Here is a 12,192-nt window from a genome sequence, read left to right on the forward strand (position 1 = left end):
AACTCTCAATTTTGCTGGTGAATTTGTACTTGGGTAAGCCTAATTAATAACTTGAATGCAATGCTATCTGTAAAATATTCTCCAAACTGATTTCAATTTAGTGAATCTGGGCTTCATGGTGACCCATAAATGCAGATTTTAAAAATTCTGATTTTATAGGATAACCACAATGAATGGTTATGGTTCTGCACATTGATATATTTGATCTTTAATGAGCTCTCACGGCCTATACAGTAAGAACTAAATTCACAGTCTCACCTAAAATAGAACATAAGGAAGCACTCCCAATAGAGAACCAAAGCATGAAGTTTATACGTTTGACTTCATCCACTGCGTTTCATTATACTGCAAGCTGCTCTGCTACAGAAATTTACTTGGGAACACTGTAGCTGCAATATTATCCCCCTAAGGCCACTGGTCACTTGGATAACCCAAGTGGTTTTGGATTTTTTTAAAAATCACAAGAAACAAGCAAAGAATAGGACAACAAAAATTGACAAGAATGCAAATTCTGTACCTTGTTAGCAGTATTAAGTGGCAAGAAAGCATTACGAAAGTAAGATGGAGCAGTTTACGCAGCACATCTTCACCTTTGCTAAGAAATACTTTCCACTGCACAGATTCTGGTCTTTGGAAAACTAATAAAATCAGAGGCAATGTACTCTGACTATGGATTGATAATTACCAGACAACTGTAAAGATCTCGCTAAACAATTACTGATTTAGTCTCATAGTCCTCCATTACTTTTGTTTCCTGCTTGGACTCTGGCATTGCGATATTTTGGTACTCAATACTATTATCATTTTGCCTACATGGTCACCCTTGCTGTATTCAAAGAGCCACTGCTCAATCAAGATCATTTACATTATTAACTACCAAAATGTTTATGCCACACCCTCTTCCAGAGCCAAGGGTTTTCTTTGGGGGCTGGTGGGGCGAAAGGAAGAGAGGATTTAAAAAAAAAAATAAATTGCCGACCTCCATTTATTTATTTATTTAATTAAAACATTGCTTATGTTGAGAAAAACTTGTGTACATAGACCCCTTCCTAAAAAAGAAACACCTAATTTGCTAATCACTTCATATTGAAAAGGGAAAACATACCTGCTATCTTCTTGGAAGAAGGATCTTCTAACTTCACCTGACATGCTGAAACTGCTTCTGCCCCACAGTCAAATCCTAATTGGTCACATATTCGGAAGACATATAGATACTCATCGACCGTCACGTTGTGATCCTCATTAGCAAGTGGGTGTAGGTCAAGCACATAACCATATTTGGGGTCCTTAATTTGACAATTTTCACCTCGAGAAGAAAGCACATTTCTGGTTAGTATATTTATATAGCGTCTAACATAATAAAACATCCCAAGGTGCTTTGCAGTAGCATTAAAAAACTAAGTATGACACCAAGCCACAAAAGGAGATATTAGGTCAGAGACCAAATGCTTGGTCAAAGAGGTAGGTTCTAAGGAGTGTCTTAAAGGAGGAAAGTGAGGTAGAAAGGTGTAGGAAGAGTATTTGAAAGTTTGGGGCCCAGGCAACTGAAGGCGTGACCACCAATGGCGAAGCGATTAAAATCAGGGTACACAAGAGGCCAGCATTTGAGGAGTCTGGATATTTTGGAGGCTTGTGGGGCTGGAGGAGATCACAGAGATACGTAGGGGACGAGGCCAAGTGGTATTTGAAAACAAGGATGAGAATTTTAAAAGAATTTGCTTGACCGGGAGCCAATGTAGGTCAGCCAGTACAGGTGATTGGGGAAAGAGATATGGCATGAGTTAAAGATATGGGTTGCAGAGTTTTGGATGACCTTAAGTTTACAGGGAGCAAAATGTGGGAGACCAGCTGAGGATTTCAGCAGATGAACAGAGATGGGGCGATGCTACAGAGGTGGGAATAGATGGTCTCAGTGATTGCACGAATACGAGGTCGAAAGCTCATCTCAGGGTCAGATATGACACGTAGATTGCAAACAAGCTGGCTTAATCTCAGACTGTTGCCAGGGAGAGGAATAACTTTATAATAGGTAAAAATACTCAAAATAAAACCTGTCTAATGCAGCTAAAATAACAAACCATTTCTCCTATGGTTATTGGAATCTCTAATGTTAGCGGTGTATTTAGTAGTTCCTCCAAAGCTCCACAGGTAGTCAGGATCCTCAACTCTGAGAAGGCAACATCCCAAGTGGGCTGTGGCAAACCCTACAATGTGTTACACCTCAACCTCCAGAGGCATTGAACAAAGTTCCACATTATTAGTTAAAATCAAAGCACGTGGGCATTCCGGGTAAATCTTGGGTATAGATAAGAAATTGGCTCAAAGGTCAGACAACAGGTACTTGTTAGAAGTGTTACATGGGGGAAGGAGAGAGAAAAGAAAATAATTTACATTAAAGACTTGGATTCTAAAACTTAAAGCAAACTGGTCAGACTTATAGAGTCAGAGAGATACAGCACTGAAACAGGCCCTTCGGCCCACCGAGTCTGTGCCGACCAACAACCACCCATTTATACTGATCCTACATTAACCCTTATCACATCCCCACCATTCTCCTACCACCTACCCACACTAGGGGCAATTTACAACGGCCAATTTACCTATCAACCTGCAGGTGTTTGGCTGTGGGAGGAAACCGGAGCACCCGGCAGAAACCCACGCGATCACAGGGAGAACTTGCAAACTCCACACAGGCAGTACCCGGAACCGAACCCAGGTCGCTGGAGCTATGAGGCTGCGGTGCTAACCACTGCGCCACTGTACCGCTCTGTGGATTTGTAGACAATATCAAAATTAGAAAGGCAATATGTAGCTGTAAGCTCATTTTGGGGCCAAGTATGATACCAAGGTTGCGAACAAACTGGCTTAATCTCAGACTGTTGCCAGGGAGAGGGATGGAGTAAGTAGCTATAGAACAGAGATCAGAGCGGGGACTGAAAACAATGGCTTCAGTCTTCCCAATATTTAATTGGAGGAAATTGCTGCTCATCCAATACTGGATGTCAGATAAGCATCTGATAATTTAGCAATAGTGGAGTCGTCGAGAAAGGTGGTGGTGAGATAGAACTGGGTGTCATCAGCGTACATGCGAAAACCAACGCTGTGCTTTTGGACGAGGTCACCAAGCAGCAGCATGTAGATGAGAAACAGGAGCCGATCAAGCCAGAGGTAACGGTGAGGGAACAGGAAGAGAGGCCATTGCAAGTGATATTCTGGGTACGATTTGATAAGAATGAAACCAGGTGAAAGCAGTCCCACCCAGCTGAACGACAGCAGAAAGGCAATGGAGAAGAATGATGCAGTCAATCATGTCAAAGGCTGCAGAGAAGTCAAGAGGGAAAGTTTACCTTTGTCACAGTCACAATGGATGTCATTTGTGGCTCTGATCAGAGCTATTTCAGTTCTGTGGCAGCGGCGAAACCTCACTGGAGGGATTCAGATATGGAGTTCCGGGAAAGTGGGACGGATTTGGGAGGCAACAAAAATGGTCAAGGACTGGAGAGGAAAGGGAAGCTGGAGATGGGAAGGTAGTTTTCAAGGACGGTGGGTCAGGGATTGGATCTGAGGAGAGGGGTGATTTAAAAGGAGACAGGGACAACAACTGGAGAGAGAAAACTATTTACAATGTCAGCTTATATGGAGACCAGAAGGGGAAGTTGGTGGTCAGCAGTTTAGTGGGAATAAGATCGAGAGAGCAGGAGGTGGATTCTCATGGACAAGATGAGCTTGGAGAGGGCATGAGGAGAGACGGAAGAGAAACATGAGAATTCAGGGCAAGGACAGGGGGGAGCTTTAGAGGAAGTTTGGTCCAGTAGGCTAGTGGGAGGGAGTAACATGGCAGAGGCAGCTGGTCAGATGATCATGATCTTAATAACAAGTCCATTTCCTTGCATTTACTGTTGGAGGTGATGAAGAAGGGGACGGGGAGAGGGGTTTAAGACTACCGTAGAGAAAAGAAGCCAGGGGTTATCTTGCAATTCCAGGATGAGCTGTTAGCAGACAAGAGCAGGACCTGATGGTGTTTTATGTGATCCAGCCAGACCTGGCAGTGGATGACTAAACGAGCTATTCGCCATATGCATGCAAATCTGCATCCCTAGAACTTAAGGGAGCAGAAATGAGGGCCGTACCGGGGGAATGGCCAGGGTGAGCAAAAGTAATAGTTTTATTGAGGATTATAGGGCAGATGTGGAGGTGAGAGTGGGGTTCAGCAAATCAGTAGCTGCAGAAATGTTGTGGCAAACAGAGGGACAAAGGTTAGAGAGTCAGGATTTTAAAAGTGCAGTTGTAAGTGAAATCAGGGGGATTACAACTGACTTTAGCTTGGGGGTTGCAAGGGAAAGAGAATCCTATAAAAACATGATTAAGTTGTCATGCCCATCTTCCCACTAGGTCAAACCTACCACCACCTCGGGTCCCATGAAGTATCGTCACATTGACGGAAGACCAGTAAAACCTTCACGATTTTCCACTTCGAATGACATGAATGGGAACCCTGGGCAGCACTTTTTATTCACATTAAATATTCAAAGCAATGAAACTGCAGAATATTCACTCCACTCTGGTAATTAACACATAGCAGTCATTACTGAGTGCCTTGCAAAGGGTTTTTATTAAAATTGAAAAAGCTATGTATTGAATTTCACTTTTCAGCACCATTCCAATTTATACACTAAAAGCCTATTTAAACCATTCTATGTTTTACTTCCATTTTTAAGATGGAATTTTACCTCATGTCCCCACTTGCACCAGGAAGTCACTCTCATATGAATCAGGAGCAGGAGAAAGGCCACTCGGCCCCTCGAGCTTGCACTGCCATCAATATCATGGCTGATCTGACTGCAACCTCAACTCCACATTCATGTCTACCCCAAGAACCCTTCACCTCCTTGCTTATCAAGAATCTATTTACCTCTGCCTTAAAAATATTCAGACTGTTTCCACTGCCTTTTGAGGAAGAGTACCAAAGACTCACGATCCTCAGGAAAATTTGTCCTCATCTCGGTCTTAAATGGGTGACCCCTTATTTTCAAACAGTCACCCCTAGTTCGAGATTCTCCCACAAGAGGAAACATCCTTTCCACATCCACCCTGTCAAGACCACTTCGAATCTTATGTTTCAATCAAGTCACCTCTTACTCTTCTAAACTCCAGCGGATACAAGCCGAGCCTGACCAACCTTTCCTCACAAGACAACCTGCCCATCCAGGTATTAGTCCAGTAAACCTTCTCTGAACTGCTTCCAACGCATTTACATCCTTCCTTAAATAAGGAGACCAGTACTGTGCACAGTACTCCAGATGTGGTCTCGCTATCGCCCTGTATAGCTGCAACATAACCTCCCTACTTGTGTATTCAAATCCACTCACAATAAATGATAACATTCTATTAGCTTCCCTAATTACTTGCTGTACCTGCATATTAACATTTTGCGTTTCATGCACGAGGACACCCAGATCCCTCTGCATCTCAGAGCTCTGCAATCTCTCACCATTTACATATGCTTTTTTATTCTTCATGCCAAAATTGACAATTTCACATTTTCCCACATTACACTCCATTTGCCAGATTTTTGCCCACTCACTAAACCCTTTTATATATCCGTTTTGAGCCTCCTTATGTCCTTTTCATAACCTACTTTCCTAACTATCTTAGTGTCATCAGCAAATTTAGCAACCATACCTTTGGTTCCTTCATCCAAGTCAGTTATATAAATTGTAAAAAGTTGAGGCCCAGCACTGATCCCTGTGGTACACCACTTGTTTCATCTTGCCAACCAGAAAATGATCCATTATGCCTACTTTTTTTTCCTGTTAGCTAGCCAATAGAAACATAGAAAATAGCAGTAGGTCATTCGGCCCTTCGAGCCTGCTCCGCTATTCATTATGATCATGGCTGATCATCCAACTCAGTAACCTGTTCCTGCTTTCGCCCCATATCCTTTGATCCCTTTAGTCCCAAGAGCTATATCTAACTCCTTCTTGAAAACATACAATGTTTTGGCCTCAACTGCTTTCTGTGGCAGCGAATTCCACAGGCTCACCACTCTCTGGGGGAAGAAATTTCTCCTCATCTCAGACCTGAAAGGTTTACCCCGCATCCTTAGACTATGACCCCTGGTTCTGGACTCTCCCACCATCAGGAACAACCTTCCTGCATTTACCCTGTCAAGTCCTGTTAGAATTTTATAGGTTTCTATGAGATCCCCCCCCCCCACCCCTCGCACTTCTGGACTCCATCGAATATAATCCTAACCAACTCAATCTCTCCTCATACGTTAGACCCACCATCCCAAACTTCTAACCATGCCAAAATGTTATCCCCTACACCGAGCTTTTACTTTCCACAATAACCTTTGACTACCCTTCAACTACATTTGCTGCTCCATGGGGAACAAAGATGGGTAGGATTGAGCTGGATGCTAATCAAAAAGACTATCAAGGAAAGCCAAAACTAGCTGGCACTGACCGTTGGTTTGGATACTTCCTGACTGGTATCTTAAGATTCCCTATGGAGTTGTACACTGATGAGCAGTGATGAGTAACAGACAAGAATACAATTAAACAGTTATAAATTCTCACCCCATGTGCTTCTCAGGTCCAGTTATATTGTAAAATACCCCAACTTTTACCTTGAGCTCTGCGAATTGGACATGCAGCTGGAGTTCTCCATACAAAAAGAAATTCACACTCATCATATTCCTCAAATATCGGGGAACCCTGCAGGTGAAAACAGAATACAACTGTTAACCTTATTTGCAAAAGTCTGGAATCTTAAAAAAAAAGTAATCCCAAATACTCAAGACAAGTTTCATACTTTTCTGCTACTAACTAGCAGATTCAAATTAGTACGGCAGGGTGGTTATGCCCCGTCAGCTGAACAAAATGCCTGTCCACCCTCTTTTGTGGCTGGTAGGGAGTGTACACAGAGGACAAGAGTGTTAAAAGGGTTACGTTAAAAACATACGAGAAATAAACTTTTAGACAAGTAAAATGAACTGTACTGATGACCTGCAGAGTTTAACTTCAACAGTATCTTTGCAAGCATATACAAGTCCCTAAACCTTAGCTGTTACCAATCTGCACCCAGCTTCTTTGTGCATAGGGTAAGTGGGCTGTGTTTTAATGGAAGTATGCGCACTACATCCAGCAAACACTAACGTAGATTTGAAAAGCTTGATTCAGAGACTTGAGCACAATCATAGGTTTCTGACAATGTCAGACACCCACACGACAAACATACTTCGAACAAATGCAAACTTTCGTATTTCTTGCAATGGTTAAAACATGGTTAAATATGTCAGTAACAAGTCCAAATGCATTTAAAAAAAATACAAACTTACTGGGATTTCATCACACTGGAAGAGGATACGTGTAGAATATTGCTGATGGTCTTTGCATTTATCACCATTCAGATAAACAATGCTGAGGGAACCATCAGTCCCAGCCTGTGGACCCATCTGAATGTAACCCAAGTTCTGGCTATTAGCAGCATACTTTACACAAGCTCCTATAGCACCACCTGTAGAGCAACAATCAATCAATTTAAAATGCATCCTCTGCTTACACACTTATTTTCACACAAGTTTGAGATCTTTCTTCAGAATAATGGCTTGTATTAAGCTGGAGGAATCTGCAAATCCCAGCTAGGCAAGCTGCTGGTGGCAAACATCAGTCTTTCCTGCACACAGCCAAATATATATTGTGTAAGCTCGCATTAGTCCTGCACTCTAAACGTAGCCTACTCTCCCCATACATTATGCAACCAGTGGGGAAACAACAATCACCAGGACATTGAATAAAATTTAAAATATATTCCCGCATTGTGCTGCAAGACTTCTAGGAAAGTATTACCCTCTTGGACACTCAAGAGCCAGAAAGCTGGGTCACATTTGCAGTGAAGGAAAATCATCCAAACACTGGAGTAGGGGGATGAGCAGTAAGGATATAAATACCCCACAATCCAAGAATGCAGAAGGTCAAACTTAAAACATACATCTCAAGTCTCATGCCACATCAAGAAAGATTGATCAAGGACCTGTGCTCAGATCTCATCAACTCAGCAAGGTGAACAAGCAGGAGTGAAGTCTTCCATCATTCTTTAAAATGATATAGAATCTGATTGGGGATGTTAGACGGTCTGTCAGGATTTAATTTCCTGATCATCATATAATGAAATACAACATCTTGCAATTATTTAGTGCCTTTTAATGGAATAAAACGTCCCAAGGTGCTTTACAAGCTTTATCAAACAAAACTGGACACCGAACCACATAGGAGATTAGGCCATATGACCAAAAACTTGGTCAAAGTAGTAGATTTTAAGGAGGTAGAGAAATTTAGGGAGTGAACTCCAGATTTTAGGGCCTTAGCAACTGAAGGTAGACCCTCCAATGATGGAGCAATGAAAATCACAAATGCTCAAGAGGCCAGAATTAGCAGAGCACAGATATTTTAGAAGACTGTAAGCCTGGAGGAGAATACAGAGATAGGGAGTGGAAAGCCATGGACGGATTTGGAAAAAGGATGAGAATTTTAAAGTTGAGGCCTTGCTGGTCCAGGAATCAATGTAGATCAGTGAGTTCAGGTGAGATGAGCGAGCAGGACTTGGTGCAAGTTAGGATAGAGGCAGTTTTGAATGACCTCAAGTTTGCAGAGGACAGAACTAGGGAGACTGGCCAGTTGCATGGGAACAGTTGAGTCTCGGGACAACAAAGCCATGGAAGAGGGTTTCAGCAGCAGATAAACTGAGGCAAAAGACAGAGTCAGGCAACGTTATGGAGGTGAAAATAGACAGTTTTAGTGATGGCACTGATATGTGGTAGGAATCTCATCTCGGGGTCAATTATAACACCAAGGCTGTGAACAATCTGGTTCAGCTTTAGACAGCTGCTATGGAAAAGGATGAAGTTGGCAGAATGGAGTTTAAGATGGGGACCAAAGACAATGGCTTCTGTCCTCCCAATATTTGGGAGGAAATTTATGATCATCCAGGGCTGGATGACTGACAAGTAGTCAGACAGTTTAGAGACAAGGGAAGGGTTAGGAGAGGTGAAGGGGAGGTAGCACTCAGTACCAATAGCATACGTATGGAAACTGACACTACTTTCGGGTGATATTGCCAAGTTGCAGCATACAGATGAGAAATTGGAGGGGAAAGAATAGTCCCTTGGGGGACATCAGCGATAACTGTGCAGGAGTAGGAAGAGGCCATTGCAGGTGATTCTCTGGTTATGACTGGATAGAGAAGAATGGAACCAGGCAAGTGTAGTGCCACCCAGCTGGATGAAGGTGAAGAGGCAGAATTTTGGGTCAAAGGCTGCACATGGGTAGAGAAGAATGAAAATGGATAGTTTACACCTACCACAATCAGCTAGGATGTCATTTGTGACTTTGGTAAGAGCTATTTCGGTACACTGAAGGGGCAGAAACCTGATTGGAGGGATTCAAACAAAGTTCCAAGAAAGATGGCACAGATTTGGGAGGCGACTGCACATTCAAGGACTTCAAAGAAGAAAGGGAGGCAGTTTGCAAGGACAGAGTGGTCAAGGGTTGGTTTTGTTTGAAAGGGGTGATGAGGACAGATTTGAAGCAGAGGGGAACAGTACCCGAGGAGAGAGAACTGTCAATATCAGTTAATGTGGGAGCCAGCAAGGAAAGTTGCGTGGTCAGTACTTAGTAGGAATATGGTCTAGAGAGCAGAAGTGGGTCTCATGGACAAGATGAGTTCAGACAGATCATGAAGGGAGATATGACAGAAACGAGAGAAAAGGTGCCTATTCAGGGGTGGGCAACCTTAGAGGATGTTTGCCTTGGTGGGCTAGGGGAAGGGAAGGAGGTAGCAAAGGCAGCTGACCAGATAGTTTCAATCTTTGTAACACAAATGTCCATGAGCTCCTTGCACTTATTGTTGGAGGTGAGGGTGGCGAAGGCAGGCGATGGCAGTTTAAGATGACGGTTTGTGGTGGAAAAAAGCAGCTAGGTGGTCTCTTTGCCTTCCTGGATAATCTTTAATAGTGGGAAGTTTTAATGAAGAGCGATAATGCTTTGTGATCAAGTCAGATCTGGCAATGAATGGTTAAACCAGATGTCTACCAAAGACATCCAAATCGATGTCCCTTAGATTTAAGGGAACGATCTGGGGAATAACTAGGGTGAGAAAGTGTAATGGTTTTAGTGGGGATAACAGCCAGAATGATGGAGAGGGCGTGATGGTGCAAATCAGTAGCTGCAGAAGTGTCATGTTGACTCAGCAGCTAAAGGCTAGATAGCTGACATTTGAAAGTGCAGTGGTAGAAGACGTGAGGGAGAGTTTTTTTCAAGGGCGATACAAAAATAAATAGGTTAGGGAGGGGAAAGGGGAACATGGATAGAGAGAATGATGCGAAAATAATCAGATTGTCTTACCAAATGATAGTTATGATGGGAGTAACAAGGCTGCGTGAAATATCAAGGTCAAAAAGGGTGGCTGTGAATATGGTCGGAGAGTTTATATAAGGAGAGATTTGAGGAGGATAGGTAGGCAGTGAACTCAGAACAGCAAGAGTTGAGATGAAGGTTAAAAGCACTAAGGATGAGAAGTTACTTGGTGCAGAAGCAAAAAGAAAGTAGAGAAGATGTCTCAGAGAAACTTGGAGTGATATTTGGGTGGGCGGTACAGGACAAGGATTTTGAGAGAGAGAAGTGAGGGGTGGAACAAGGCTAGATACTTAAAAGCAGAGGTTACTAGTGGGGTAGGGAGACAGACCAAGTTGTGATTTAAAGATGTGGGCTACACCACCACCACAGTAGCTTGCGCAGGGCAGACAGTAGCAAGTATAGCCAGATGGGGAAGCTGCATTAAGGGGAAAGGCGTCATCACCCCTCAATCATGAGGTCAATGCAATAATCCAGAATAAGCTCATAGATGGCTAGGCCCTTATTTATAAGCGAGAGTACATTCCGGAAGATGTGGAGAGGGGCAGCAGGAGAGTAGGAAAGACGATGAGTACCGAAGATTAGGGGTTTGTGAAGGTAGAGCACTCAAAGGTTGAGAAAAGAAAGGAGGCATGAAGGATAAAGGAGGAAAATGGGGGAAAGAGAAAGGGGGAAATAGAAATTATGTGCTTGGGTCTGGAGACCTAGCCAAAATGCACACACAAATGGCAACTGTGTAACTAAACTACAGTTACAGTCAGCAAACAAACTGATGCCTAGTGTCGAGACAGGGGATAGTTGGTATATGTGAAGAGAGAGCATTGAGATGTGAATTCCAACAGTTTCCTGAGACAATACTTAATTTTACATGTGGAGACAAGTCAATTACTGGTGCCTGTAGATGGTTCCCTAGGAATTACAGTAAATGAATATTAAAGCTGCAGAAGGGGAACTCGATCATTCCAAATGTCAACTGCTAGTAGATCAAAGTAGCAATAGGAAGTTGCTGTTGGAAACACCTGCCAGTTAAAAAGGCTCTTGACGTGGCAGAAGAAACCTAGCATGGTCTCTTCCAATCAGATCCAAATTGCTTTGGGATGCCAAAACTGACCTCCCAGGCACAAATCAATATTTACTTCTGTCACTGAAATCCCAAGGAAACATTGGGTCTACCCCCAATAATGGAGTCAAATACTTTAGAGATACAGCACTGAAACAGGCCCTTCGGCCCACCGAGTCTGTGCCGACCATCAACCACCCATTTTATACTAATCCTACACTAATTCCATATTCCTACCACATCCCCACCTGTCCCTATATTTCCCTACCACCTACCTATACTAGGGGCAATTTATAATGGCCAATTTACCTATCAACCTGCAAGTCTTTGGCATGTGGGAGGAAACCGGAGCACCCGGAGGAAACCCACGCAGACACAGGGAGAACTTGCAAACTCCACACAGGCAGTACCCAGAATTGAACCCGGGTCGCTGGAGCTGTGAGGCTGCGGTGCTAACCACTGCGCCACCGTACTACTGCAGTTGATAATTTTATAATTTACTCACAAAAAATTTTAAATCATAATTTTCATTCCATTATTCAAAATTCCACTCTTAGGGGCCAGAATTAGTAATTTCCTCAAACCATTACACATTTTAAACAAGTCATTATGGCAGCCAGGGGTTCAACCAGGGTCTCCTCCTCCTCCTCCTGGCTGTCCTCAGATATTTCCAGCTTCTGGCAAACACTCACCGGTTGACTGGTCTCTCTGCTGTGA

General features: G+C 43.1%; 1 protein-coding gene across 1 annotated transcript in view; it reads right to left on the bottom strand.

Moving 5' to 3' along the window:
* Positions 1 to 12,192, bottom strand: part of igf2r (insulin-like growth factor 2 receptor) — a 254,891-nt gene that overhangs the window by 91,428 nt on the left and 151,271 nt on the right. Inside the window, exons 25-27 of the mRNA XM_068044624.1 lie at positions 7,343 to 7,521; positions 6,632 to 6,719; positions 1,106 to 1,306 (exon numbers count right to left, since the gene is read on the bottom strand). Of these exons, the coding sequence (XP_067900725.1) occupies positions 1,106 to 1,306; positions 6,632 to 6,719; positions 7,343 to 7,521 (468 nt within the window). The remainder of the gene's footprint in view (positions 1 to 1,105; positions 1,307 to 6,631; positions 6,720 to 7,342; positions 7,522 to 12,192) is intronic.

This window comes from Heterodontus francisci, chromosome 13 (genome assembly GCF_036365525.1).
Source record: "Heterodontus francisci isolate sHetFra1 chromosome 13, sHetFra1.hap1, whole genome shotgun sequence".
Classification (NCBI taxonomy): domain Eukaryota; kingdom Metazoa; phylum Chordata; class Chondrichthyes; order Heterodontiformes; family Heterodontidae; genus Heterodontus; species Heterodontus francisci.